At 38.4% G+C, this 26,602-nt stretch overlaps 1 protein-coding gene, 1 long non-coding RNA gene and 1 pseudogene across 15 annotated transcripts in view; 2 read left to right on the top strand and 1 right to left on the bottom strand.

Annotated features, from left to right (window-relative positions):
* Positions 1–19,950, bottom strand: part of RBM39 (RNA binding motif protein 39) — a 30,634-nt gene extending 10,684 nt beyond the window's left edge. For 2 of the 13 annotated variants that reach the window (XM_027078418.1, XM_027078420.1), the window contains exons 1-10: positions 19,452–19,950; positions 18,750–18,831; positions 16,977–17,026; positions 12,129–12,323; positions 9,458–9,523; positions 9,309–9,362; positions 5,884–6,001; positions 5,223–5,375; positions 2,701–2,838; positions 358–423 (exon numbers count right to left, since the gene is read on the bottom strand). In XM_027078418.1, the coding sequence (XP_026934219.1) occupies positions 358–423; positions 2,701–2,838; positions 5,223–5,375; positions 5,884–6,001; positions 9,309–9,362; positions 9,458–9,523; positions 12,129–12,323; positions 16,977–17,026; positions 18,750–18,818 (909 nt within the window). In that variant the 5' untranslated portion in view covers positions 18,819–18,831; positions 19,452–19,950. Of the gene's footprint in view, positions 1–357; positions 424–2,700; positions 2,839–5,222; positions 5,376–5,883; positions 6,002–9,308; positions 9,363–9,457; positions 9,524–12,128; positions 12,324–13,596; positions 13,669–16,976; positions 17,552–18,468; positions 18,542–18,749; positions 18,832–19,451 lie in introns of those variants that run through there. The other 11 variants (XM_027078419.1, XM_027078421.1, XM_027078422.1 and 8 more) reach the window with 8 other exon arrangements.
* Positions 1,143–2,278, top strand: LOC113605017 (60S acidic ribosomal protein P1 pseudogene; annotated as a pseudogene).
* Positions 19,951–20,135: 185 nt separating the features above from the next.
* LOC113605253 (uncharacterized) lies at positions 20,136–25,841 on the top strand. Of its 2 annotated transcripts, XR_003427126.1 has the most exons (3): positions 20,136–20,423; positions 21,782–21,857; positions 25,811–25,841. It is a non-coding gene; the product is annotated as an uncharacterized LOC113605253 (long non-coding RNA). The 2 variants fall into 2 exon arrangements; XR_003427125.1 differs by lacking the exon at positions 25,811–25,841 and having other exon boundaries at positions 21,782–21,907.
* Positions 25,842–26,602: the final 761 nt, after the last annotated feature.

The following is a 26,602-nucleotide window of genomic DNA, read 5'->3' as shown; positions in this document are numbered from 1 at the left end:
CATGGTTGTCCGACGTGTCCATATAAAAAGTAAGAGAATTCCAAGAGACCTTTATGCAACTAACATCCTGTGTCACAAAAGAGACTGAAGAAATCCTAAAGGAGTGAATGACTTCAATTACATGAACAGTTGGCTAACCAAACTGACCATAAACAGAATGATAGCAAACTGCTTTAAGTTTCACATTTGGTGGACACCTTTAGCTACTAAGAATTGGCTACTAACAGCAAAATAAGTTAAACCACTTGAAAATATTAACCTTACCTCCTTCCCCACTATCAATAACCAATAAAGCTTTACACTACGCTATTCAAATCAAAAACTTTTAAGTCATGTTAATCATGGTTAATTGCTTACCGTAATAAATCCATAACCCTTGGATCGACCTGTTTCACTGTCCATCATGAGCTGGATACTTTCAATCTAAAAATGAAAACCACAATTATTATTTATATAAATGAAAAAGGGGTGCAAAAGTATTTTACCCCTTGAAACATGATTTTAAAATGGCTCCCCCTAAAACATAATAGAAAACATATCACAATCCCTCATACCCAAAAAATCTTTCTAGAGGCCGAGGAACTTCCTAAACACGAAGTTATGCACTGGGAAGTCTTTTGCATCAAAACCCACTAAAAATCTTAAATCCTTTGCAGAATACAATGTTAAAAACTAAATCAATCTTTTTTCTTCCCCTTTGCTAAAATACACCAAATGTTAATTCTCAATTATGCCAGACACAATAAATTGCCTGAAATGTTGGAATAACTAAGAACAATGGGATGTGGTTGATGGTTGCACAACACTGTGAATATGCTACAAAGCAATGATTGTTCACCTTAACTGAGGGAACTGTATTTACTACATCACAATATCCCAACAAACTCGGTCATACAAAGGAAGCATGAACAATTAAAAAACAGCACCCACATATTATATTTCATGTTCTGGTTGTTTCAAGAACGTATTCATTTTGTAATGACTGACCAACTCATACAATTATGATTTGTGCACCATTAATATGTGTATATTTCCAATAAATATAAAGCACCCACAAAATACAACACCCCAACTTTATCATTATTGACACATAAAACAGTTTAACAAAGGGGTTGAGTGGGGTAGTGAAAGAAAACAACGAAATGTGTATCCAAGGGCCATAAAGATTAAGTAGTGGACAAGGTACGACAGGAACCAAGCTTTTTATTCATGGCCACACAATGAATTTTTTAAACCAGAGCACAGCCTACTAGTAACATTTATTCTAACATCTCTTCTAAAATGAGGAGAATTAGACTTACCCTGGTGATTCTTTTGAAAAAAATGCATAAAAAAATCAAATTACTATGTTGTGTACCAGGAACTATTAGTGTTGCAATTCAACTGTACTTCAAAAACAGACTCATGGAAAAAAAGATCAGATTTGTGGCTAACAGAGAGGTGAGGGGTCGGGGGTGGAGGGCGGAGGGAAGAGTTAGATGAAAGTAGTCTAAAGGTACAAACTTCCAGTTATAAATCAGTACTAGGGATGTAGTGTATCACCACACTGCTGTATACCATAAATTAAGGCTCAAGAGTAAATCCTAAACGTTCTCGTCACAAAGGAAAAAAATTTGTTATCTATTTCTTTAATGTATCTGTATGAGATGACAGATGTTCACTAAACCTACTGTAATAATTTCATGATGCATGTAAGTTTAATCACTATGTTGTACACCTTAAGCTTAGACAATGCTGTGTCAATTTTATCTCAATAAAAAAAAAAAAAAAGAAAAACCTTTTCCTCAGCTTCCGCTAAGGTGCTCAGTCCTTCCGAGGAAGCTAAGGCCGCGTTGGGGTGAGGCCCTCACTTCATCCAGCAACTAGCACCGTGCCCGGCAGACCCTGCCTAGCCCTCGCCCGCACCGTCTCGGAGCTCGCCTACATCTACTCGGCCCTCATCCTACACGACGATGAGGTGACAGTCACGGAGGATAAGATCAATGCCCTCATTAAAGCAGCCGATGTAAATGTTGAACCTTTCTGGCCAGGCTTGTTTGCAAAGGCTTTGGCCAATGTCAACATCAGGAGCCTCATCTGCAATGTGGGGGCAGGTGGACCTGCCCCAGCAGCTGGTGCTACACCAGCAGGAGGTCCTGCCCCCTCCACCACTGCTGCCCCAGCTGAGAAGAAAGTGGAAGCAAAGAAAGAGAAATCTGAAGAGTCTGATGATGACATGAGCTTTGGTCTTTTTGACTAAACCTCTTTAGTAGCACGTTCAATAAAAAGCTGAGTTCTTAAAAAAAAAAAAAAAAAAAAAGAGGACTAAATGGGCATAAACAGTCTAATTCTAATTCCTTACATATTAAGTACAGAGAAGCTTATATACCCTTAAATTTTCAGTAAGAAATACTATCCTAAGAAACAAACCAAGAAAAAAAAATCTCTTGCTCCAATGCACAGTACATTTTATCATTCAGGTCGATTTTTTAATAATTGAAGCTAATACTATGCATTTCACTGTAGCATTACAAATGTTGACAGATTCTGTCTTCAAATGCTATCTTCAGGGAAACTATCTTGATCTAAGTTGTCTCAAAAACTTTATAGAACCACTCCAATCCTAACATTAATCTCTTAGAAACATGACAAAGCAAATAAATTACTGTGCAGTTACATTTGTTTCAAGATTTAGGATCCACTAAAAAACTTGGGACTTACCCTTCCAAAAGGCTCAAAGATCCCCCGAAGCATATCTTCAGTTATGTTAAAGTGTAACGAGCCCACATAGAGCCTCATAGGTCCAGCACTTCCCTTTTGTAGATTGTTTGCCATCGCTGCAGCTCTGTTTTTTTCTGCCTACAAGTTAGTTAAGACAACACATAAGGCACATCACACATCCACTTAAGAATGAATAAATACCATTTTGAGCAGAGTAGCAAATCCCACTCATACCTTAGGTTTGCTTAATGACAACTGATATCAAATTATGCTAAGTGTAAGTCATACATAAAAGAATATTGGGGACTTCCCTGGTGGCGCAGTGGTTAAGAATCCGCCTGCCAATGCAGGGAACACGGGTTCGAGCCCTGGTCCAGGAAGATCCCACATGCCACGGAGCAGCTAAGCCCATGCGCCACAACTACTGAGCCACTGCTCTAGAGCCTGCGAGCCATAACTACTGAGCCCACGTGCCACAACTGCTGAAGCCGGAGCACCTAGAGCCTGTGCTCCGCAACAAGAGAACCCACCGCAATGAGAAGCCCGCGCACCACAACCAAGAGTAGCCTCCGCTCACCGCAACTAGAGAAAGCCTGCACACAGCAACAAAGACCCAATGCAGCCAAAATTAAATAATAAAATTTTTTAAAAAATTAAAAAAAACCCTACATTATGCCAGTCTAAAGCAGCATCCTGGTAACAGATATGCCAAATGTGGAAATACAAGATTATCTCCTGGAAGTGTTAAATACACTCATTATTCATGTGCTCTCAATATCACTGTTACTCAACGTACAGTACACCAACTGGCTGTCCATCTTAAAAGGATTAACATCAATATAAATCAAACCAAGTAAACCATTCAGTTCAGCAGTCATTTTTTCCCATACCAAGTACTTCTCAAAGGAAACAGTTCTCAATTTATACTCTAACACAAACTCCTTTAACAAACTGGGGCATAATAGGAGGTTAAAGTTAAATGAATTCAAAATCTCATTTATCAATGTGATTCTTCTGAGCCCTTTGCCAGGCCAACGTACACACTACTAGGTTTGTCCTCCATCATGGGAAATGAATTGAGCAATGATTCCCCCCAGCCTGCTTCCTAACAATTCTTTTCTTACTGTGACATATGATCAAATGATAAGTACCCAATATTACATACTGCTAAAACACTATGTAGGACCTACCATCGTCTTTTAGAGATAGAAGGTAGTAATCTGACCACAGTTACAGCTTAACAGTGAAACTGGAATTTCACTTAAGATCTGGTTACAAATTTTGTGCCTAACTACAAAATGATGTAAAAGCTTGATGAGTAACCAGATTTTTCAGCAGTTGTAAGGAGTATTTGTTTCAGGGGTTTGAAAAGGCACGAACATAACAACTGTTATTTTGTATCGCTCAAAAAATATTCTTTAAATCCTCAGGAATTCCCTGGCAGTCCAGTGGTTAGAACTCGGCGCTTTTGCCACTGCCATGGCCCGGGTTCAACCCCTTGGGGGGGAACTAAGATCCCACAAGCCGCTCAGCAAGGCCAAAAATAAATTCTTTAAATCCTATATTCTCCATTTAAAAAATCTAAGTTATCAGGTAGTCACAGAAATCAACTTGTTTCTTAGTACAAAAAGGTACTGATGAAAAATCAAAAAACTACTTTCACGTTAATATACTCAATAAAGGGGCTTCCCTGGTGGCGCAGTGGTTGAGAGCCGATGCAGGGGACACGGGTTCGTGCCCCGGTCCGGGAAGATCCCACATGCCGCGGAGCGGCTGGGCCCATGAGCCATGGCCGCTGAGCCTGCGCGTCTGGAGCTGTGCTCCGCAACGGGAGAGGCCACAACAGTGAGAGGCCTGCGTACCACAAAAAAATATATATATATATACTCAGTAGAATGATATATCCCAATTTTTCCATACCTAAATGAACTAAAATATTAACACTAATTTCATTTTTACAAAGGCAACACTCATTTATTGTGGAGCATCAGCAAAGAGGAATTAAATTGTAATTTGGATTATCTTAAAAAACATTCTCCAAATTAGTCTGAAACATCTTACTTTCAAGAAATGCTAGAACTAACAGCTAGCTGTTCAAACTATTCTTAACATTATATAAAATCTTTCGCAAGTATGTATTTTAAAACAGTGAAAATATTAAATTTACTAAAAATGTCAAAACCATTCCATTTAAAAGATCGGAAGGGGAAAACATGTTCTTAGATGCTTCTATCCCCAAATAAGAAGTCATCACAAATCAGTAAAATTCTAGAACAAGTTCCCAAGTCTTTTCCATGAAATAAGTATTTACAACTTACATTAAAATGGAACAGGATGTTATTAAGAACACACAATTATCAAAGAAATCAAGGCAAATTTTTTTTTTAAAAAGCTACCCTGAGAACATCTGACTTATGGTAGGAAGTGGTGATTGTGTAAGGCTCAAGGCGTTACAACACAACTCTAAGAAACAAGTTTCTAACACTACCAATGATCAAATTCTTAACCAAGAAAAAAGTTACCTGTGACGCCTGTACTATGATTGGCACTCCTAAAACCCGCTGGCCAGTTAATCCTATTGCTAGAGGCACTGAGCTAACATCGACAAATTCCACATAAGCAATTCCTTTGGAACGTCTTGAATTTCTATCAGAAATCATCCTCACATCTCGAACCTAAAAAGAAAACACACACTTTAGGTTCTGTTTGTGCAACCATTCGCAGTAAGTATAATAATTTCAAAAGACAAAAGAGGCACATCAATGATATTGCAAAGCAAGCCATTAAAAAGATTTTTTTAAATAGGTAAATTTGTAGGCCCAATTCATTTATCAACATACATCAATTCCAACACTATTAACTTCCAAGTGAGGCAAAAAGAAATGGTATCAAAAATAAATTCCCTGGACTTCGTTCAGTGGCTAAGATTCTCCACTTCCAATGCAGGGGGCCAGGTTAGATTCCTGGTCAGGGAACTAGATCCCACATGCCGCAACTAAGTTTGCATGCCGCAATTAAGACCCGATGCAGCCAAAAAAAAAAAAAAAAAAATTCCCTAACTAAATTCCACCAAACAAAAAAATGTATTTAGATGTTTTCTAATTTTATCTGTCACACTGACAATTGCTAAAATGTTGTTTGCAGTTTCTACTTAAATTAGCTCTGTAAATAGGCTTAGATTACCTTTCCTACTGTGGAGAAAAACTCTTCCAAATCCCTTGGCCGAATTCTTGCTGCCAGCTGCATACAGAAAACGGTCCTTGCATCTCTTTCCTCAGGAGTCAGATTATCAATAGGCTCCCTAACAGGGGTAAAGAATATAGAATTAACTTTATAATTTATTCTTTTAAAATAACTCTTAATGCACATTTTCAGTAAACAGAATAAACTTTCCTGAAACCAGTTTGTCATTACTCCCAAGCCCATTTTAACTATGATGTATATAAAATGTCCATAAAATAATTCAGTGTGACTCAATGCCTTCAATATGATGATAATTTCTAAATGTTTCTTCTGATAGTATCTTACATTATCAGGACCAAAGTCCACTGGCCTCTCAATCTTACAAATGGTACTCTCTCCAGGATAATAAAGGGCCAATCAGAAGCCTGAGAGTTTAATGACAGTCACAAGTAATAACCCCTGAGTCCACACTAATGTTGGACTGGTCCAAATTAGTAGAAAGGATGTCTCCCCAAAAGGAAATCATAAAATAAAATTAAGTTTCATAATCACAAATGACAAACTTGAGAGTAAAACCCCAAATGATGAAAACTATTTGACTCTAAGAATTTTTTTTCACAAACTGAGATAGATACATGGAATACTGAGGCAGCTGTTTATCAGAATTAGATCAGTCTTACTAAGACTCTACAAATTCAATACCCGAAAAAATACTTGATGGTTGTAGAATACAGAGACAGGAACAATTAGCAAGTCAAAAATGAAAAGCAAGAGATTATCTAGCCGAATAACAATAGTGGGATTTAATCTACTCATGCTTACAAATAGATGGTGTACACTTCTAAATTTACAGAGGAAACTAAAAGTGCCCAAATATGTGAGAAAAGTAAAAAAGCACAAGAGATAAATTTAACTTAATGAACGTCAAGGAAAAATAACATTGTCTACTGACATTATTATAAATAATTCTACTAAGATTAAGGTTCTAAGTAAATCCTTAAAAATGTAAGCATAAACATGCTCTTCCTTAACCATGTTCTGGACATTCTCCGGAAGAACTTTACAAAACTCACGTTACATCCCCTTGAGAAATCTGCAAGTAATTTTAAACCTATTACCGTAACACAGCGGTACAAAGCTGACTATATCCAAAGAATGAGAACTAAACGGGAGTTTTCCCATGAAAGAAAACTAAATATTAAACAAAAACTCAGTATCTGTTACGAAGAGCGCCTTTAAGAACATTAAGGCTATCACTAAATCCTAGGGTTAGAATACGTCAAACAAGAAGATAGACTCAAAAGTTAAAAGGTACCTTTTAAGGGAAGCCAGAACAAAAAAACAATGCTATCATGTTAACAAAACATTCCTTGAACCAAAATGGTAGACTGGATAGATCAGTCTTATCTTTTTTTAAGAGTAAAATACCTCACAGAAACACTCAAAAACATAATATTACTACTTGAAATCAAGTCAACTCGGTTACGATTTTGGAAATTAAATACTTTTCTCAAGTTAATGGAGCCAAATGATAAAACTCATGACTATTTCAACTACTTTCCCACAAGAAGTTATTTCAATAACTTAAAATTTATTAACTCCAAAGGTGAGTCAAGGCTAAAGTTTTCTACAGCTACCATTAAAAAATTTTAGACACACTGCCAACACATGAAAGAATGCTCAACATCATTAATCATTAGAGAAATGCAAATCAAAACTACAATGAGATATCACCTCACACCAGTCAGAATGGCCATCATCAAAAAATCTAGAAACAATAAATGCTGGAGAGGGTGTGGAGAAAAGGGAACACTCTTGCACTGCTGGTGGGAACGTAAATTGATACAGCCACTATGAAAAACAGTATGGAGGTTCCTTAAAAAACTACAAATATAACTACCATACGACCCAACAATCCCACTACTGGGCATATACCTTGAGAAAACCGTAATTCAAAAGGAGTCATGTACCACAATGTTCATTGCAGCTCTATTTACAATAGCCAGGAGATGGAAACAACCTAAGCGTCCATCATCAGATTAATGGATAAAGAAGATGTGGCACATACATACAAGAGAATATACTCAGCCATAAAAAGAAACGAAATTGAGTTATTTGTAGTGAGGTGGATGGACCTAGAGTCTGTCATACAGAGTGAAGTCAGAAAAAGAAAAACAAATACCGTATGCTAACACATATATATGGAATCTAAGGAAAAAAAAAAGGTCACAAAGAACCTAAGGGTAAGACGGGAATAAAGACACAGACCTACTAAAGAATGGACTTGAGGATATGGGGAGGGGGAAGGGTAAGCTGTGACAAAGTGAGAGAGTGGCATGGACATATATACACTACCAAACATAAAATAGCTAGCTAGTGGGAAGCAGCTGCATGGCACAGGGAGTTCAGCTCGGTGCTTTGTGACCACATAGAGGGGTGGGATAGGGAGTGTGGGAGACGCAAAAGGGAAGAGATATGGGAACGTATGTATACGCATAACTGATTCACTTTGTTATAAAGCAGAAACTAACACACCACTGTAAAGCAATTATACTCCAATAAAGATGTTAAAAAAAATTTTTAGCTACTATAAAAGGGAAATAAAAGCACATGTAACATCTACACATTAAAGTGGAAATTTCTGCTCTGTTCTTCTCACATGCAAGTTATTGAAAACTTAGAAATTCACATTAATAATACTAGAATTGGGGGCTTCCCTAGTGGCGCAGTGGTTGAGAGTCTGCCTGCCGATGCAGGGGACACGGGTTCGTGCCCTGGTCCGGGAAGATCCCACATGCCGCCGAGCGGCCAGGCCCGTGAGCCATGGCCGCTGAGCCTGCGCATCCGGAGCCTGTGCTCCGCAACGGGAGAGGCCACAACAGTGAGAGGCCCGCGTACCGCAAAAAAAAAAAAAAAAGAAAAAAGAAAAAAAAGAAAAATAGTAATAATAACACTAGAATTGGACTTCCCTGGTGGCGCAGTGGTTAAGAATCCGCCTGCCAATGCAGGGGACATGGGTTTGAGCCCTGGTCTGGGAAGATCCCACATGCTGCAGAGCAACTAAGCCCGTGCGCCACAACTACTGAGCCTGCGCTCTAGAGCCCGTGAGCCACAACTACTGAAGCCCTCACGCCTAGAGGCCGTGCTCCGCAACGAGAGGCCACCGTGATGAGAAGCCCGTGCACCACAACGAAGAGTAGCCCCCGCTTGTCCCCACCAGAGAAAGCCCGCGTGCAGCAATGAAGACCCAACTCAGCCAAAACTAAATAAATCTTTTAAAAATTAATAATACTATAACTGCAAAATGAATCAAGATTTAATATGATCCAAATTACTATTTGTCATTAAATTTAGCAGTAACATAAGTTGTAAAAACTTTATAAAAGCTAAAAGTACAAAACAAAAGAAATAGGGACAACAGTTACCTCACTGGGCTCTTGTCTTTTCTGAATGGACTTTTGCTTCGGGAGCGTCGTCTGCTGCAAGTTAAAAAGTTTCAAAAGTTACCCAAACAAGTACACCACGTTAGTTCCTTGAAAAACAATTTAAACAATTCAGAAGTATGTTTAAAAACCTTAATTTGATGCTATGAGGCAACCCAATCTTTCCTCGGATGGCACTGTTAAATTTTGGTCCGGAGCTAAAAAGGAAACACAAAATTACACTAGTTACAGGGTTAGGGTCTTGCTAAGATCGCGTTCATGCGCTCTCCAGCAAGTTTAACATTGTTTAGGCTGCTTGTTTTCCACCTCAATTATGAAGAGGAAATAAAGAGACTTTTTCTTCTCTTAACTCTATCCCAGGCAAACTGCTCTTACAGTTATCCATCCTGGACCACTGAGAGGTGCCAAGACCAAAGGTTACAGCCTCAAGATTTTTAATATTCTGAAAATGCTCAATTTTCAGTCTAGTTCTCTTGAACTACATATTTATGAATACGTTCCTGAGATTTAGGGGGAAAAAAAAGACACAAAGTGAAAATTATCCTGAACTTCCCTCACACCAGGACTAACTATAATTAACAATTTGGTGTGCATCTTTGCAGATCCTTCCTAAGGAATATACATGTGCTCATATATACATACATATACAATATTCATGTATGTCTTCTTGTTTGAGGAACTCTTTTTTTATTTTTATTTTTTCAGGCCACACCGCATGGCTTGTGGGATCTTAGTTCCTCAACCAGGGACTGAACCCAGGCCCCAGGCAGTGAAAACGCAGAGTCCTAACCAGGGAATTCCCTTGAGGAGTTTCTTTTAAAATATAAAGGAACTAATTCTTTCCATAATCATGAAACTCCCAACTTTTTCATTTAACAGTAAGTCTCCAAGACTGCATATAAGCATATGTAGCATGTCACACACCTCAGTTCTTTTCGACAAAATAGTCCATGGTAAAGATGTGAAGGAAGGAAGTTCATCAATCCCTCAGGAAAATTCTTTTTTCGGGACTTGATATTATTAAAGGAGTGTTTTCGAAAAAGATCACAACAGTAACTTTTTAAAAAGCTTTATTCTGTAGTCTACAATATTCTAAAATGGCCCAGTAGTTTATGGCCCTTTTATTTTGAAAGACCAAACTAAGTTAAAAGGTCAGATCAGATGTCCCTTAGTGCTCATCCTGCTATCCTTTACCAGATGGGTAGCAAAATGAAAATATATAGTGGTCTTCAATCCACATTTGGATTTGTTTTCATGGACTCTACGTGCACGTATAACACCCAAGCAGTTCCAAATAAAATTGTATTAAATGGGTCCTTTGCAAAGCACACTAAAAGTGATCATTAAGAATATATATTTACTGGACAAATAAGAGTCTATAAGCTATTTCCTTTCCCCTTCAATTATAAAAGTTTCAGTTACTGCCTTGGTAGTTAAAAATCACCTGAAACCAAACATAAGAACCAAGTGAGTTTAAGTCAGACCAGAATCACAGGCTGACTTGAAGTATTCATCACTGATCAGAGATAATAATATTCAGAATTTATTAAAGCAATCCTTCCCCCCTATTTAGTTCATTCTGGTAAAAAAGAATGCAGTAAATTTTGATCAATTGGACAAAAAGCAAAATATTTTCTAATAAAGCACTCAGACGTAAAATAACATTGTGGTCCTTTTTAAGCTGTTAAAAAGTTTATAAAATAGTCAGCTAAGAGGACCTTAGAGAACAAGGAGTGGAATCCTTTTTATTGAAAAACCTGAATCAGAACTCCAAGTATTACTAACTTTATTGGCTTCAAATAATAACAAAACATTTCATCAATAACAGTATTGTGGGTGCTCTAATTTACATTCTCTTCTCATTGAAGACTCAATAGCCTGTCAGTGGTTACCTCCTTCTTAAAAGATGAGAAAACTAAAGCTTAAGAATGTTTCTTAGAGTGTTTAACCAATTTAAAGAGCCAAGGCTCTGATTCAGGACTGTTGTCTTTGAATTCAATCTTAATCCATTCAAGTTTTAACGTTAAAACTGTTAATTTTAACGTATCCCACAGTTTACAACAGTATATTTACTAACAGGAAAGACCATCATAAATCACTAGGGATTGTTAGACTGAACTGCTTAAAGAGTTGCAAGAAGGCTCTTTCCAAAGTCATTAATACATTTTAGCTTTTTAAAAATTACTATTAACGAAAACATTTCCAACATGTTTAACCACATCAGAATTTCCATAGTGATTCAACCTTCAAAAGCAGTTTTAGTGCGTTCTTACTATTAAAACACCTTAAATACAAAGATGTGTGATCATTATCAAGAAGCATGCACTAAATTCACAACTGGTCTGTCATTTCAGCTGAAAACAGCCACACAGACAAGATTGTTAACTATGTATTTGACTGACTATACATATTTGCAATTTGTATCCATCTGAGCTTTAAAAACTTTATGTTCAGTAAAGGATACTGTGATAGCTCACAAACCTTTAAGCTTTCACATATTTGGCACTACAATATCAAATCTTTTTTTTAAAAGCACTTTAGTGCTTTAGTTTGAATTGGCACACAGTAATATTTTTAGATGGAGTAACAGAAAATGTTCTGCATGCCTAGTAAAACAAACATGTATCTGTCCACACAATGCATTTCTACTGGACTTTTCAATGCCAAAATCCTTATTTAATACTTTTTAACTAATCATATTGAAAAATAAAATTCCACAATTCAAGTCACTCCTGTTACGCTGCTATCTGTAGACCCAGAAAAATCTCTCAAACCAATATGATCATAATTATAGTTACATACTAAGGACTTCTGTAACGGCCTCTGAATCTGCGATCTCGACTTCTTGAACGGCTCCGTCTCCTTTCTTTGCTTCTACTCCGCTTCCTTTCACGGCTTTTGCTCTTTTTCCTTTCTCTATCTCTACTGCGCTTCCGTTCCTTACTTTTGCTTCTTTTTCGTTCATGACTACGACTTCTGCTCTTGCTTTTTTTCCTCCTGAGAAAAAAAAAGTCACCATTATCTTGCTGATTTAAGAATATGCAAAAAATATACTTCCTTTTATGGTCAGATATATTTTGCTATTTTTACTATCATACAATGACACATAATCACTTATGGAAAAATAATTCCTAGGTAAGGCAAACAACACCCCAGCTTTGCCTTCTACTACTGAAAATCAGCAGCCAGTTGACAATGAATCATTTGAGTGAGAGGGACTATAATGACCTTTCTTGAGAGTCAGCTAAAGCTTTAACAAGGAGAGAACTTATTGGTAGGTATAAATCAAAACCTGAACTTTTAAATTTTTTTTTTTTTTGGCCATGCTGCACAGCATGCAGGATATATCTTAACCCTGACCAAGGATCGAACCCCATGCCCCCTGCAGTGGCAGCACAGAGTCACAAACCACTGGAGTACCAGGGAAGTCCCGTGAACTTTATTTAAAAGTTCTATCATATCTGGCCAACTAAGTATAACTGTAATCCAAAACATACAGTAATAGAATCAAAGTTATAATAGAATACTTTAAGTATTAGTGTTGGATCATATAAAAAAGTTGCCATTAAATACACTAATTTCTCTTAAGTAAGCCAATTTTGACCCAATTTGCACATATTAATATTACATACTTTCAAAGGGCCATACAGGCATCACTATTTCGGTTTTTATGGGCAAAATTATTGCAAATAATGACAAAGGACAATAAAACTAATGCCGTAAAATGCAATCTGACACTCCCAGACTTCAATGTGACCACTTCAGATACTTTCTTTTTCAAGTTACAATGAGTACACCAGATATTGAAATATGCCATCTTTATGCCAGTTTATACAAGCCTGTAGGGTACAACCAAAAGGAAGAATCAACACCTTTATAAATCTTTATAAATTCTCAAGCTCTGAAAGGTAAAAAAGCCAGTCAGTCATGTATCTTCCTGTTCATTTCTGTATTCCTCACAGCATACCACCCACTCAATTCCATAATTTTTATAATCTGTACCTCTGTCATCACCCAAATTTTAGAGGTGCCTTCAGATATTTCAATATAAATTGAAAGACATTTCAAATTAAACTTATCCACTTAAATGTCATTTTGTAGTGGCTAAAAGATTATGAAACATTTTGACAACTACATCATTTGGAAATTGAATTAACTGTTTAGTCCTTATCAAAGCAAAGTTAGCACAAGAGCAATTGAAGTCTGCCTCAGAGAACCTGTAAGCAGGTCATCTTAGAGTGCATTGAAAATAGAAAATGAAGACACCCACCTTCTGGAATCTTGAAACCCACACTCCAATCACAAGGAGATGTAGAGCTTTCCAAGGAGGCAGAAACTTTGTCTAAAATTTCAAGATAATCCACCTGACTGTCAGAAATGTATATGCTAGGTAGCACATGACAGAAAATTAGGCTACACTCATTACTTATACAGAAGTCATCAAAGCAATGCCCAGAAGGGCAACAGATAACATTCCAACTTGGTTGCCTAAAAACCTGCAACTATCTCTTAGACTAAAGAATTCTGAGATAGCTATAATCAAAAATCCTAAATATTATCAATTAGGGGACAAAGTAAAAACTCCATCCCCCACAAAAAGGACAAATAAAATTTTGCTCTGCTTATAATGGCCCATTGCAGAGAGGCAGCCAACCTCCCAAATTACCTCTTTTTAGGCCCAAAGTTTATTGCGCCAAAGGAAAGGACTCAAAAATTGGAGAGCTAATTTCAACTTAAGGTCTTCCTAGGACTTTTTATAAATGAGTCCCCACCCACATCTGAAGGCAACCCCAGACAGGTAAAAAGACAGCAACATACTAAGACATTCAGAAATATAATCCTCTTTATAAAGCCCAGACAAAAATTTAAGGGTGCAAGAAAGCAGTGTACTTCTCTATAACAAGATGAAGCTTCAAAGAACATTTATTAAGTTAACTAAAGAAGGGTTATCAAAATCCACACTAATAGTCAAATCCTGTTACAACTTAAAAGGGACTTTCCAAAGTCTTTAGTGGCAGTGGAATTTTGTACTGAACATCATTGAAGTAAATGGTCCACTGGGCTGGGCCTTTGGACTTTTTGGTTATATGGCCTCTGCTGTAAAGGTGTTTTGCTATAACTGGATTTGACCTCTTCCATGTAAGAAGATCTAAATTTTAAATGCAAAGTACTCTGGAAAATAAGAAAAAAAATAGAAAAGTCATTTATTCCAAAATTTATAGATAATCCACACCACAGTAGCCAATATATTTCAACTGTGTCATTTATTGTTTTTTATCCTTTTTTGAGAAATTCCAAAAGAGCTTAACTGAATGGATGCTGGTTGCGACTTTGCAAAACTGGTTATACTAACAAATAATACTCCCATGAAGGCAAGCGCGGGTACTTAAAAAGGCATACTTTGAGGTCTTGCCAAGCTCAGGAGTATAGCTTTTCAGAAAGAAGGCTAATAGACAACCAATTTGCGTTAATATTAAACTTAGTTCCTTTTACTATTACCTGAAATCAATTGAGTGTATGTACTGAGAATTACTATTTTTTAAAAGAAAACATGTACTAGTCAACTCTCAATTTCTCATAATGTGCATTTTCTTACTACCTTAAAACTACATCCCAATACTCAATGGCTTTTAAAAAAACAATGAAGTTTTAGGATGAAAAATGCACATGGCACGTTCCTTTGGTTAAGAGACCTAATTTATACTAAAAACTAATACACAAGAACATTCTGCTTGTTTTATAATTTATGCCTAAATACAAAAATTATTTTCTAGGTAACTTTTAAATTAATTTGAAAGATTAATTCCCTTCAGAAAAAAAATGGGTGAACAGTTACTGACTGACCAAGGGAGTCATTTATTTTATCAGCTTTAACTGAGAATGAGGAGAATGAGAAGTCTGACAAGAGAAATAATATGTACATTTAAAAAGAAACTAGATGATAGCTGTAGTTTTGAAAAGGTTCTTCCCTTAAACAAAGAATCCTATGGCCAATTAAATTGTCCATTCTTCTATTTAGTCCCACTGGACTCTTTACATTATATATATAAACACCACTAAGTAAGCACCAGTCATTGAGAGCTTAATGCTAAACTTCCTTGTAAAAGACTGGTAGTCTTAATGAGCTTAGTTGTAGGATGATTAACAAATATAAACTGGAGATGGTATTAGTAGCAAGAAATGACATGTAAGAATGGTACAACAAAGAAGGCATGTGCCCTATAGTGTAGGTCCTCATTCTTTTGGCACTTAAGAGTGAGATCTTTATCCATCCACTTGGCCTGATATCTAGAGACTGAATAATTTCAATTTATATGGTTACCCCTTCCTGGGTTTTCTTTTGATTACAGAATTGCAAATCACAACGATTAATTAGGAAACTTACTTTGGTAAAAGGTCTAAAATCAGAGGACATTACACCACGCAAAGATTGGTTGACTGCCTCAAATCATAACAATTCAAGACTAAACCCAACCCAATACCCCTAACATGATTAGTGAGGAGCTATAACAGACTCCCACCCAAACAGAATAAATATAGGACATGTCCTACAAATTGCATCATTTTGATCCATTACAATATTCTAGGGGTAAGAATATCGGTGTAGCAAAACCTGGACAATCCAGTCTATGTCCTCATCTATTTTATGAAATTATATTAACCTACCTTACAAACCTATCCTACCTTGTGAGGATATTGAGGTAGTATATTATGAAGCACTTAGAGCTCTTAGAAGGAAGCACCAAAAAGAACCAAATAAGTGGCTTATTCTACATCACTTTTCATTATGCATTATGGGGTCATAAACATGACAGAACGTTTGAATATGACATCACGAAGGCTAATAAAACGTCTTAATGCTTATAATACAGAGCACGTGATGTTAAGACTCAAATGATTTTAGAGCTGAAGGAAAACTCCAAGAACAGGATCAAATTTTATAAAGCACACCTATTTAGACTTCTTGTATACCATACTCTGTACTAGTCTGTATCAGAGTTCCTATTAAGGGTTACTTCTTTAACCTAAATGACACGCATAAATATTCATAGCTTTTTGAAACTCCATTCTCACTATTAAGTCTGTCAGAGTTTAAAAAGCTTAAGAGGACGAAAGCCATGTAAGAGGAACATTAAGAAGTACTTAAGTGTGCTATAACATTACTACAAAAAGAACCTTTAGGAGCATCAAGGAGCATAAATAATTCACAGCTCTGACTCTTTCAGTAATTTAGGACAAACAATACTTCTCCACAGCCTGGTTATTACCTTCTTCTTTCTAACTATCTTCAGTGGATATAACAGTTTTACTGATAACATTGATAAAATAATATTAAACCAAAGTTAATAAATTTAAGACAAAAGACAAGCTCTAACACTAGAACTCTTATGCAGATTGTCATGGATGGACTTGGAGGGGAAGGTGTCCAAAAAGTTCCTGACACCAATTCCTGAAATTAAGGGAAGAGTCCACAGTTTTACATCCTCAAATAGTGTCTCATCCCAGAAAGTAAAGAACCTACTTTTCTAAAAAAGGCAAAGAAACCCTTCAGGAGAGAACCTTGGGTTTGATGCTTTAGCCACAGGAATACAACTTAAAAAATCAATCACATATAGCTCCCCCCAACCCAAGTCCCTTCTTAAAACTTACTTTTTGCTACGTTCTTCATGGCCGTTGGCACTGCTCAACTTGTTCTCATCCTAAGCAGGGTTGATAGAAGAACATCATGAGGACGAAGTGGTAACATTTCAAGTTGTCAAAGGGTAAAGGGAATAGGAATAAGAAAATACAAAACAATTTTAAAACTAATTACTTATTTACAGTTTAACATGGAAGGCTATAAAAAAATTTAGATGGATATGTGTTTAACCACTTTGTTGCTTACAAATTAAGTCATCAAGATACAAAAATAAAAATGCATATTAACACGTCAAATTTTATTTTCTTACATAGTTAGATAGTAAGTTATCCAGATTTACAGTGTTGAAGTGGTTAAATAGAATTTCTATAAAACATGAATGAAGTCCTGTTGCGTTTTATTCCATGTGCTATGGCCCCTTTGGTCAGTACCATGGCTCTATTTCTGCCTAAGCCCCATGTGGCCATGCTAGCAGCCAGCCACTATCGATTTCCTGTGACCGATGCCATTCCTGAGATCTTCGCCCATTTCCGTTGGAGGGTTGGGACTGTAAGAGCTTGATGCCACCTCTGTCACACATCTCGCCCTGAAGCAAACAGGGATTCACACTGCTTTAGTAATGTTGACTCCCAAGAACCCAAGAAAGTCAATTAATAATCGACCAGTCCTACTTCCATACCTGTTTACATGGAATTACATCCATGTTAAACTAAGACAGAATCTTAACATTAAAATAGAAAGTAGCGCTTCAAGAGTCTAAGCATTACAAAACTACATACACTATTCAAAGCTTTAAAGAATTCATCCAAATTGGTACCACATGGTCGAGCTATACACTCCAAAAACAAATGTATTATTTTTAAAAGGTTTAGCGCAATGTTTATTTTAAAGTTTGATCACATCAGTTATAGGAGTATAAGTGCTAATTTACAAAGCTTACAGTTTGTGACATCAGTGATAACGCATGCATACTGCTATTTTCACCACCAACTGGTGAAAGAATGAAAAGACACTTTTATTGTGATACTGAAATGGGTCAAAGACTGTATTATTAGTCAAAATAACTCCTTTGTAGTTTTGTGTGTGAAATATGACAGGGACTAATTAAAAATAAAACAATATGGAGAACAGTTAAAACAGTCATCAAGTGACTCAAGTTGTGATATTGCCTCTTTTGCTTTAAGAATTTGTTTTATTCAGGGATCCAAGAATTTTGGTAATTTTTAACTGAGCAGATCATCACCTGCCTGTTTTAATATTGACTATTACCAGTCTCATGTATAGGATAAATTTTTAAATCTCACCCATTTCTTCTTGTAAGACTTGTCTTATTTAAAGATTTGCTTGCCACAGACTGGTTAAGCTGTGTTATTCTTGGACCCCTGCTGCTTTCCCAAACCACTACATTCACCTTTTTGCTATACCAAACTGGAGCTGGTAATTCTTAGTTGAGTCATTTTACCTAGGGGACCACGGTACAGCGATAAGTCACTCAATTACTACCTTATGATTGACAGTTCACACTGGAATCAAAGGTGAATTCATGGGAGTAGAGGTGAGATATCGTTAGGCAAGTCTACAAAGAGAGATAGATGGGCATTTATTCATCACGCTGAAGTGAAACTACTGCACAATATTATTACATCAATAGCATATATTTACTTTTGTAAGTTACACTTAATGCATCTCTGATAAGATAAATCAAGAGGGCTCCGGGGAGGTTAGTTTACATTTCAGCAGTAGTTTCGTGAATAATGCTAAATTAAGAAATAGATAAACCTCACCGACTTGTTTTTTCTCACCTTCTTGTAAGGAGCCTCAAGCATTGCTTCAATATCAATATCGTCTGCCATTTTCTCTGAACGCCTAGGTAAAGAATAAGAATGAAAAATTCAATGAGTAAACAATTTTAAATTTTGCTAAATTTCCTTCTTACCGGACATATTCCAAAACTTCCGAGACGCCCCACAAAACGACTAAGGTGGGACGACGCACTTTAGTAGGCTTGACAATTAAACCTGAAATGTCCCCAAGACCGAACACGCTAAAGCAGATTAAGTATCCGATTTTTAAAAAGCCTGTAATGCCTCAAAAAACAACCCGAGAGCATCGAACGAAAGCTCCTCTTTCCGCGCAAAAACCCGCGCTGCCATTTTAGGGGCAAAGGGAAACTCCCTCGGTTGGGAGGAGTTCGGTGCCAAGACAGCATTCGGCTGGCGCCATGTTGGGAGGTCGCGGTCGTCGCAGGCCTCGAAGGGACAGGTCGCCATCTGCCCGAGGCCTCTCTGGAGCCCATGCCACCCGAAAACCCTGAAATCTACCCGATCGAAAAAGAAGGGCGCGGTCTTCGAAATGAAGCCCATTTCTCGAAAGCCTGCCCCCCCCACCCCGTCGCTTAAGACCGCCTAAGGAGTGCCCCTCAACCCAGAAAAGAACCACACCTCAGAAAAGCCCTGCAAATACGGGGGTCCGCGACGCCTCCTTACCTGTGCGGGCTTTCGGGGCCCCAGCGGTGCTCGTATTCGGAAAGAGGGGGGTTGCTACTGCCGCCGCTGTTGCTACTGTTAAGCCGCTAGGCCCAGGCCGCAGTACCACCCGGCCCAAATTTCGGGCTCCGAGGGCGGATAGGCCCAAGAGAATCTAAAAGAAACAATGGGATTAGAGGAGCCCGCGCGGGAGTTCAGGAAGGCGGCTTCGGCAGCAGAGGATCCACCCCGGCGACAGCGTCGGCAAGCTCTCTGAAATGGCGGCCGCGGCTTCCCTGTACTAACATTCACCAACAGAGATACACACACACAAACACACGGGGCCTCACAGAGCCCTCAGCACGGGCTCTCGCGAGAAGCTGCTCTTAGTTTCAGTCCGGAGCAGCGGAAATATCGCGAGATCTAGCCATAGGGCCCAGCGACCGTGGCCTAATCTCGCGCAATGATTGCGCCACGGATATTCCCATCCCCCACTCAGAGAGGCGCTTTTGACTCCCCCCTCCAGATTGGCGTCTACATCTCGCGAGATCGCTCAAGTTGCTAGCGCAAAGACGGTTGGTACGTTTCCTGTCAATCTTCTAAAAAACTCACCGTTGAGTGGAGCATGGTGGTCACCGCCCCCTCGTGGCACCTCCCAGCGACTATCAGAAGGTTTCTCCCTCAGCGTTGACGGCTTTCCACCCCTCCCGCGAGCCTCCCGTCTAGATGTCTGTCAAGGTCGCCATAAAGCAACCTAGTCCATATGGCGATAGAATAAAACGAAGACGCTCATGTATAGATTATCCGCCGGGGTGAAGATGGAGTGAAAAGCATGTGAGAGAGAAGTCGAAAAGAGACGTACAGGCGTAGGGAGCTAAGGGTGTAGAATAAAAAATTAGATTTCTCGGCTTTGTGGAGCCGGTGGACTAGGCACTGCGGCGACTGTCGAGCTTCAAAACAGCCTTGGAAGTAGTGGAAAAAGGCAAAGTGAAGGTGAAAAAACACTGCTTCTCTTGACAGTGGACCAGCTTTGTGACCCTCGAATTTATAGTCTGGCCTTGTGTCGGGGTTGCTATTGTTTCTTCAAAAATGTCCCCCATCCCCCTGGAACTTGGCTTCTCGCCCCTGAAGTCTCCCAGATGCCTGGCAGTTAGAGTGTACATTCACCGCTTGTTCTTTGGTCTACACGGTGAAAAAGCTGAGGGCAGAGAGATCATTGACTATAAGACTTTTAATTCTAAGATAAAAATGCTTGAAAAAACTTGGAAAGATAACTTAAAAGCAACAAATCTTGAGGAAGAAAATCTTTTTTTTTTTTTTAAGGGAGAAAATCTTGAAGTCTGTTGACAGCTTAATGATTGAGGGCAAAGATTTGAAATGCCCTCAAAGATTGAGGGCAAAGATTTCAAAAGATTTGAAATGAGTGCTTCAGCACTGTGTGACCGTGGGCAAGTAAATTAACCTCTCAGAGCCTACCCTCCCTTTCCTCCTGTGAAGAGTATAGTATAATTACTTAACTTCTTGATCTTGACATAGGCCGATAATGCTCACTAGTGAATTCTCAGCGCTTAGCCACATACCCAGCCGGGTGGACACGTAATAAATGAATGAATGAATGAAAGCCTAATAGTATAGTGAGGATTGAATGAGGTAATAGCTGTAAAATGCCTGGCAAATATTTAATCCTCAAAACAGTTAACTTCTGTTATTTCTAAACAAAATTATTTAGAGGAAAGTATAGAGAGGCTTTCCATTTCGGATTAACTTTCCACTCAGGTGTTTCTTTAAGAGGGTTAATAGATTTTGCATAATTAGTAATATTCCCTTCTTTTCCTAAAAACTCAGATCCTCTTTTCATTTTTTATTTTATTATTTTTAATATTTATTTAGTTAGTTGCATCGGGTCTTAGTTGCGGCAGGCGGGCTGCTTAGTTGCAGCTTGCCGGCTTCTTAGTTGAGGCATGTGGGCTTCTTAGTTGCGGCATGCATGTGGGATCTAGTTCCCGGGCCAGAGATCAAACCCGGGCCCCCTGCATTGGGAGCACAGTCTTAACCACTGCGCCACCAGGAAAGTCCGTTTTTTAAATGTTGAAAATCACCACATTATATTGACGCATAATATATCAGAAAAGACAAACTAGCCTTTGCCTTTCTTTTCCCTTTAAGTGTTGTGACTTGTTAATTGTGCCAATATTAAAGCATAGGTGGTAGCCCCTTCTTAATTTTTTTCTTTGTTTGGGAACATGACAGAATTCGACCTTAACCTCTAGACTTCTTATTTGAGAAGAGAAAGGATTTAAGCTCTAAGTCACTTGAGTATTGAATATCCCTTAAATTGTTTTCTGTTCCAGGAATATCAGAGTGAACCTGGCAAGTGAGCACACAATCAAGAAACATCTGCTGGAAAACTCAGTCTCTAAAACAAAAGTATTTTTATATATTTAAAAGAAAATATTAAAAACATAATATGCTTTTCATTCTCTTTGCAAAACCTCTCTCGCTCTGTCTGGCTCATGGACTCATTGCCCTTTCATCATTTTGTTCTCGAGTCATTTGCAGTGATGTTCATTGGGTTAAATCATCACCAGCACCAAGAATATCATTCTATCTTAAAACTTATGAAGAGGAGACCACAGCATAACTAAGTGCCAGGGATAAGGGAGGTAACAGATAATTTTGAGAATTTGGCTGAAAATTAAATATACTTTGCCAATGTGAGTTTTTTAATGTCCACGTATGATTTTTATGGACAGGGGATGCTATTTTTCACACTTGCATTTTAAAAACTAATATTCAACTTATATAGTAAGTGCATTTTATCCAGTTTTCCTTGAGTCTTTAAGACTGACTTAGAAAATTTGTTTTATTTATGAATCTAACTAAATAAAATTTTAGAATCATCTTCACTTTTTCTGTTAATATTGAGTTAAATTCCAGTTGAATGGACTAAACTCCCTTCAAAAACTCAGTCCCATTTATGTTAGGCAAGTTTCTTCAAATTTAGTATGCTATCAATTTAACATGATGTATTATTTTTTAGTATTTTAAAACTTTCCGAAGTATGTAAACAATTCTTCTAAATCTAAAAAATTAAAATCACAAAGTGAGTTTTAAAACTTCTTAAACTATTCTAATGTAGTCTCATACCTTTCCAATTAAAATCACAAATCTCAAGTCAATTACTCAATCACACATTTTTTATTTGAATTTCTAGTATGCCAAGTTCCCTTAAACATTACAGTTTTTTTTAATTTATTTATTTTTGGCTGGGTTGGGTCTTCGTTGCTGTGTGCGGGCTTTCTCTAGTTGCGGTGAGCAGGAGCTACTCTTCACTGCGGTGGCTACTCTTCATTGCGGTGGCTACTCTTGCTGCAGAGCATGGGCTCTAGAGTGCAGGCTCAGCAGTTGTGGCACACGGGCTTAGCTGCTCCGCGACATGTGGGATCTTCCAGGACCAGGGATCGAACCCGTGTTCCCTGAATGGGCAGGTGGATTCCTAACCACTGCGCCACCAGGGAAGCTCCTAAACATTACAATTTTTTTTTTTTTTTTTTTTTTTTTTTTTGGGTTTCACGGGGCCTTTCCCCTTCTTGCCCCTCCCCTTTCGCACCGGACGCGCAGGCTCAGCAGCCATGGCTCACTGGCCCAGCCGCTCCGCAGCACGCGGGATCCTCCCGGACCGGGGCACGAACCCGTGCCCCCTGCATCGGCAGGCGGACTCTCAACCACTGTGCCACCAGGGAAGCCCTAAACATTACAATTTAAATACAGATACATACAAACTATTCTTAACCTTAATATGAAAGTTTTAAGACTTTAAACTTACCTGTATAAAAAGGACATAGAAGGGTTTTACTATTTTTGAGTTTAACATTCCAAGAGAATTCAGATATTATCTTAGCGGACCAAGGTTCCTGATTGGCCAAGTTTCTGACCTGGACCAAACACTGTGTTTGCATGGTTTCCCAGACAGATTCCAGCAATTCTCGAGCCACTGAGGGCACAATGAGATTTCCCCCCACCCCGCCCCGCCTTAAGTTTCCATAACAATGAGAAACTCTATCCCGTTTCATACTGATGGAGGTAATTTTGCCACCCATATGACTTTTGCCTGATTTGAGCAGATCAAATCATGCCCCTCCCCCCACCCCCACTTTGTGCTTGATTTTCTAATAAATCTACTTAGAGATTGAATTTGGCATTTGTTTCAAATACTTGCCTGTCTACTGGCCATAATGTCAGTGTCATTGTAGTGACATATCCAAAAGGAATTTGCATAAATTTGTAAATGGTTAGTCATTAAAAGATGAGCCGTTGCAGGGTTACATCACCAGCCACTTATTTGTCCCCCCGTCCATCCGATGAACAGAAGGATTGTGCAAGGGGCTTCCCTGGTGGCTCAGTGGCTAAGAATCTGCCTGCCAATGCAGGGGACACGAGTTTGAGCACCGGTCTGGGAAGATGCCACATGCTGCGGAGCAACTAAGCCCGTGTGCCGCAACTACTGAGCCTGTGCTCTAGAGCCCGCAAGCCACAACTACGAGCGCGTGTGCCGCAACCACTGAAGCCCGCGCCTAGAGCCTGTGCTCCGCAACAAGAGAAGCCACCGCAACGAGAAGCCCGCGCACCATAATAAAGAGTAGCCCCCACTCACCGCATCTAGAGAAATAACGGAGCAACGAAGACCCAACGCAGCCAAAAATAAATAAATAAATAAACGCTATTTCATTTATTTTTTGGCTGTGCCATGTGGCTTGCAGGATCTGTCTCCCAACCAGGGACTGAACCTGGGCCATGGCAGTGAAAGCCCGGAATCCTAACTACTAGGCCACCAGGGAACTCCTGCAAAATGTATTTATTTATTTATTTGTTTATTTATTTATTCATTTATTTTTGGCTGCATTGGGTCTTTGTTGATGAGCATGGGCTTTCTCTCGTTGTGGCAAGCAGGGGCTACTCTTTGTTGCGGTGTGTGGCCTTTTCGTTGCAGTGGCTTCTCTTGTGGAGCATGGGCTGTAGGCGTGCGGGCTTCAGTAGTTGTGGCTCGTGGGCTCAGTAGTTGTGGTGCACGGGCTTAGTTGTTCCGCGACATGTGGAATCTTCTCGGACCAGGGATAGAACCCGTGTCCCATGCATTGGCAGGCGGATTCTTAACCACTGCGCCACCAGGGAAGTCCCGCAAAACACTATTTTAGATTGAAAATAAAAATGACAGAAATTCAATAAAATATAACTTAAAATTTAAAGTACTCTTTTATCTGCCCGCGTGAGAGGGCAGTGAGAGGCCCGTGTACTGCGATGAAGAGTGGCCCCTGCTTGCCACAGCTAGAGAAAGCCCTCGCACAGAAACGAAGACCCAACACAGCCAAAAAAATAAATAAACAAATGTGGGGTTTAAAAAAAAAAGTATTTAAAATTAATACAATCATAAATAGCATGTAGGTCAAATAATAAAGCATAATTAAAATTAGAAAATATTTTTAAAATATTAAAATAAAAATAAATAAATAAAATACTCTTTTAGAGGTTTGTGGGGTTTTTTTGGATTGAGGTATAGTTGATTGATAGTATTATATTAGTTCCACATGTTCTACATATTGATTCAAAATTTTTATAGATTATACTCCATTTACAGTTATTATAACATGTTGGCTATATTTCCTGTTCTGTACAATATATCCTTGTAGCTTATTTATTTTATACATAATAGTTTGTACCTCTTAATACCCTAATCCTATCTTGCCCCTCCCCTCTTCTTTTAGAGTTCGATCTGTGAAATGTACCATTTACTGATTCATTCTCTGTTTATTTAGTACCCTCTGAATTTTTGGCACTCAGTGGACAATTTGCGAGTACCAAATAAATAAAAAACAGTCTCTTTCCTTCAAAAGTTTCTAGATTAGTTAGAGAACTCTTGAAGGAACAAAATTATGTTCAAGATAGTGTTTTGTATTAAGATTTTATGCAAGCTCAGTGCCTTGACTGTCATAGAACTAATAATAGCATGTTTATATAGCTCTTCACAGTGTATAAACCATTTTTATACATTATCCCATTTATTCCTCTAAATTTTGTTTGTTTACTTGAATTGGATGAAATAAATCGATGGGATCAGACTGGTGGAAGTGATCACAGAATTTTCTGCAAAGAGCTGATTGACATAGGTCATCAGAGCAGTTGAGGTTTGCTTTTTTTTTACATTTTACTATGAAAATTATAAAACAGAGAGGTTGAGAGAATAGAATGTATGCCTACCAATTATTTTAAATTTAACATTTTTCAATATTTGCTTTACCACGTATCTATTCATCTACCTATCCCTCTTTCCATCCTTCTATCCAGCTTAATTGTTTTTTTTTTTTTTTTTTTTTTTTTTGCAGTGCGCGGGCCTCTCACCGTCATGGCCTCTCCAGCCGCGGAGCACAGGCTCCGGACGCGCAGGCTCAGCAGCCATGGCTCACGGCCCCAGCCGCTCCGCAGCACGCAGGGTCCTCCCGGACCGGGGCACGAACCCACGTCCCCTGCATCGGCAGGCAAACCCTCAACCACTGCGCCACCAGGGAAGCCCCAGCTTAATTTTTTAATTCTTTTCAAAATTACAGACATCAGTACACATCATCCCTAAACTCTTCAGCATTGCATATTTTAAACTGAGTTTACTAGTTCACAATTCTTTTTTTTTCTTTAATGAGGTAAATTTTACATACAGTGAAATGCAAAAATCTTAATTTTACCAATATATGAGTTTTGACAAATGCATACAAATTGGGTAATATTAATTTTACTTAAAGTGAAGGAATGGCATAAGCAAGCTTAGAGGACCAGAGAAAGCAATATATTTTATTCCAAAATATTCTGATTTGACAACAAGAGACGTGGATAAAACACTGCAAATTAGGAGGCAGAGTATTGTTTTAAAACATCTGCTAACGGAAGCAAAAAGAAATGTAATCAAACATAACATTGCAGAAGTTTTCGAATTTAAGCAAATTTAGCAATGGAGAGGAAGATCCTGCTGACAAGGCATCACAAGATGGAGATATACCTTGAAAATGACGGATGAAAAACAAAAGAAGCATCAACCCACAGTGATTTTGAATGAAAAGCATGTGATTCTGTGATACGAGTGAATGAAAATGAATAGCCCAGAAAGGCAGCATCTCTGAAAGTGT

Source organism: Aethalodelphis obliquidens, unplaced genomic scaffold (assembly GCF_003676395.1).
Source record: "Aethalodelphis obliquidens isolate GAN/ISIS:26980383/991018 unplaced genomic scaffold, ASM367639v1 scaffold42, whole genome shotgun sequence".
NCBI classification, from domain to species: Eukaryota; Metazoa; Chordata; class Mammalia; order Artiodactyla; family Delphinidae; genus Aethalodelphis; species Aethalodelphis obliquidens.
This window is presented reverse-complemented; position numbering and strand designations above follow the sequence as displayed.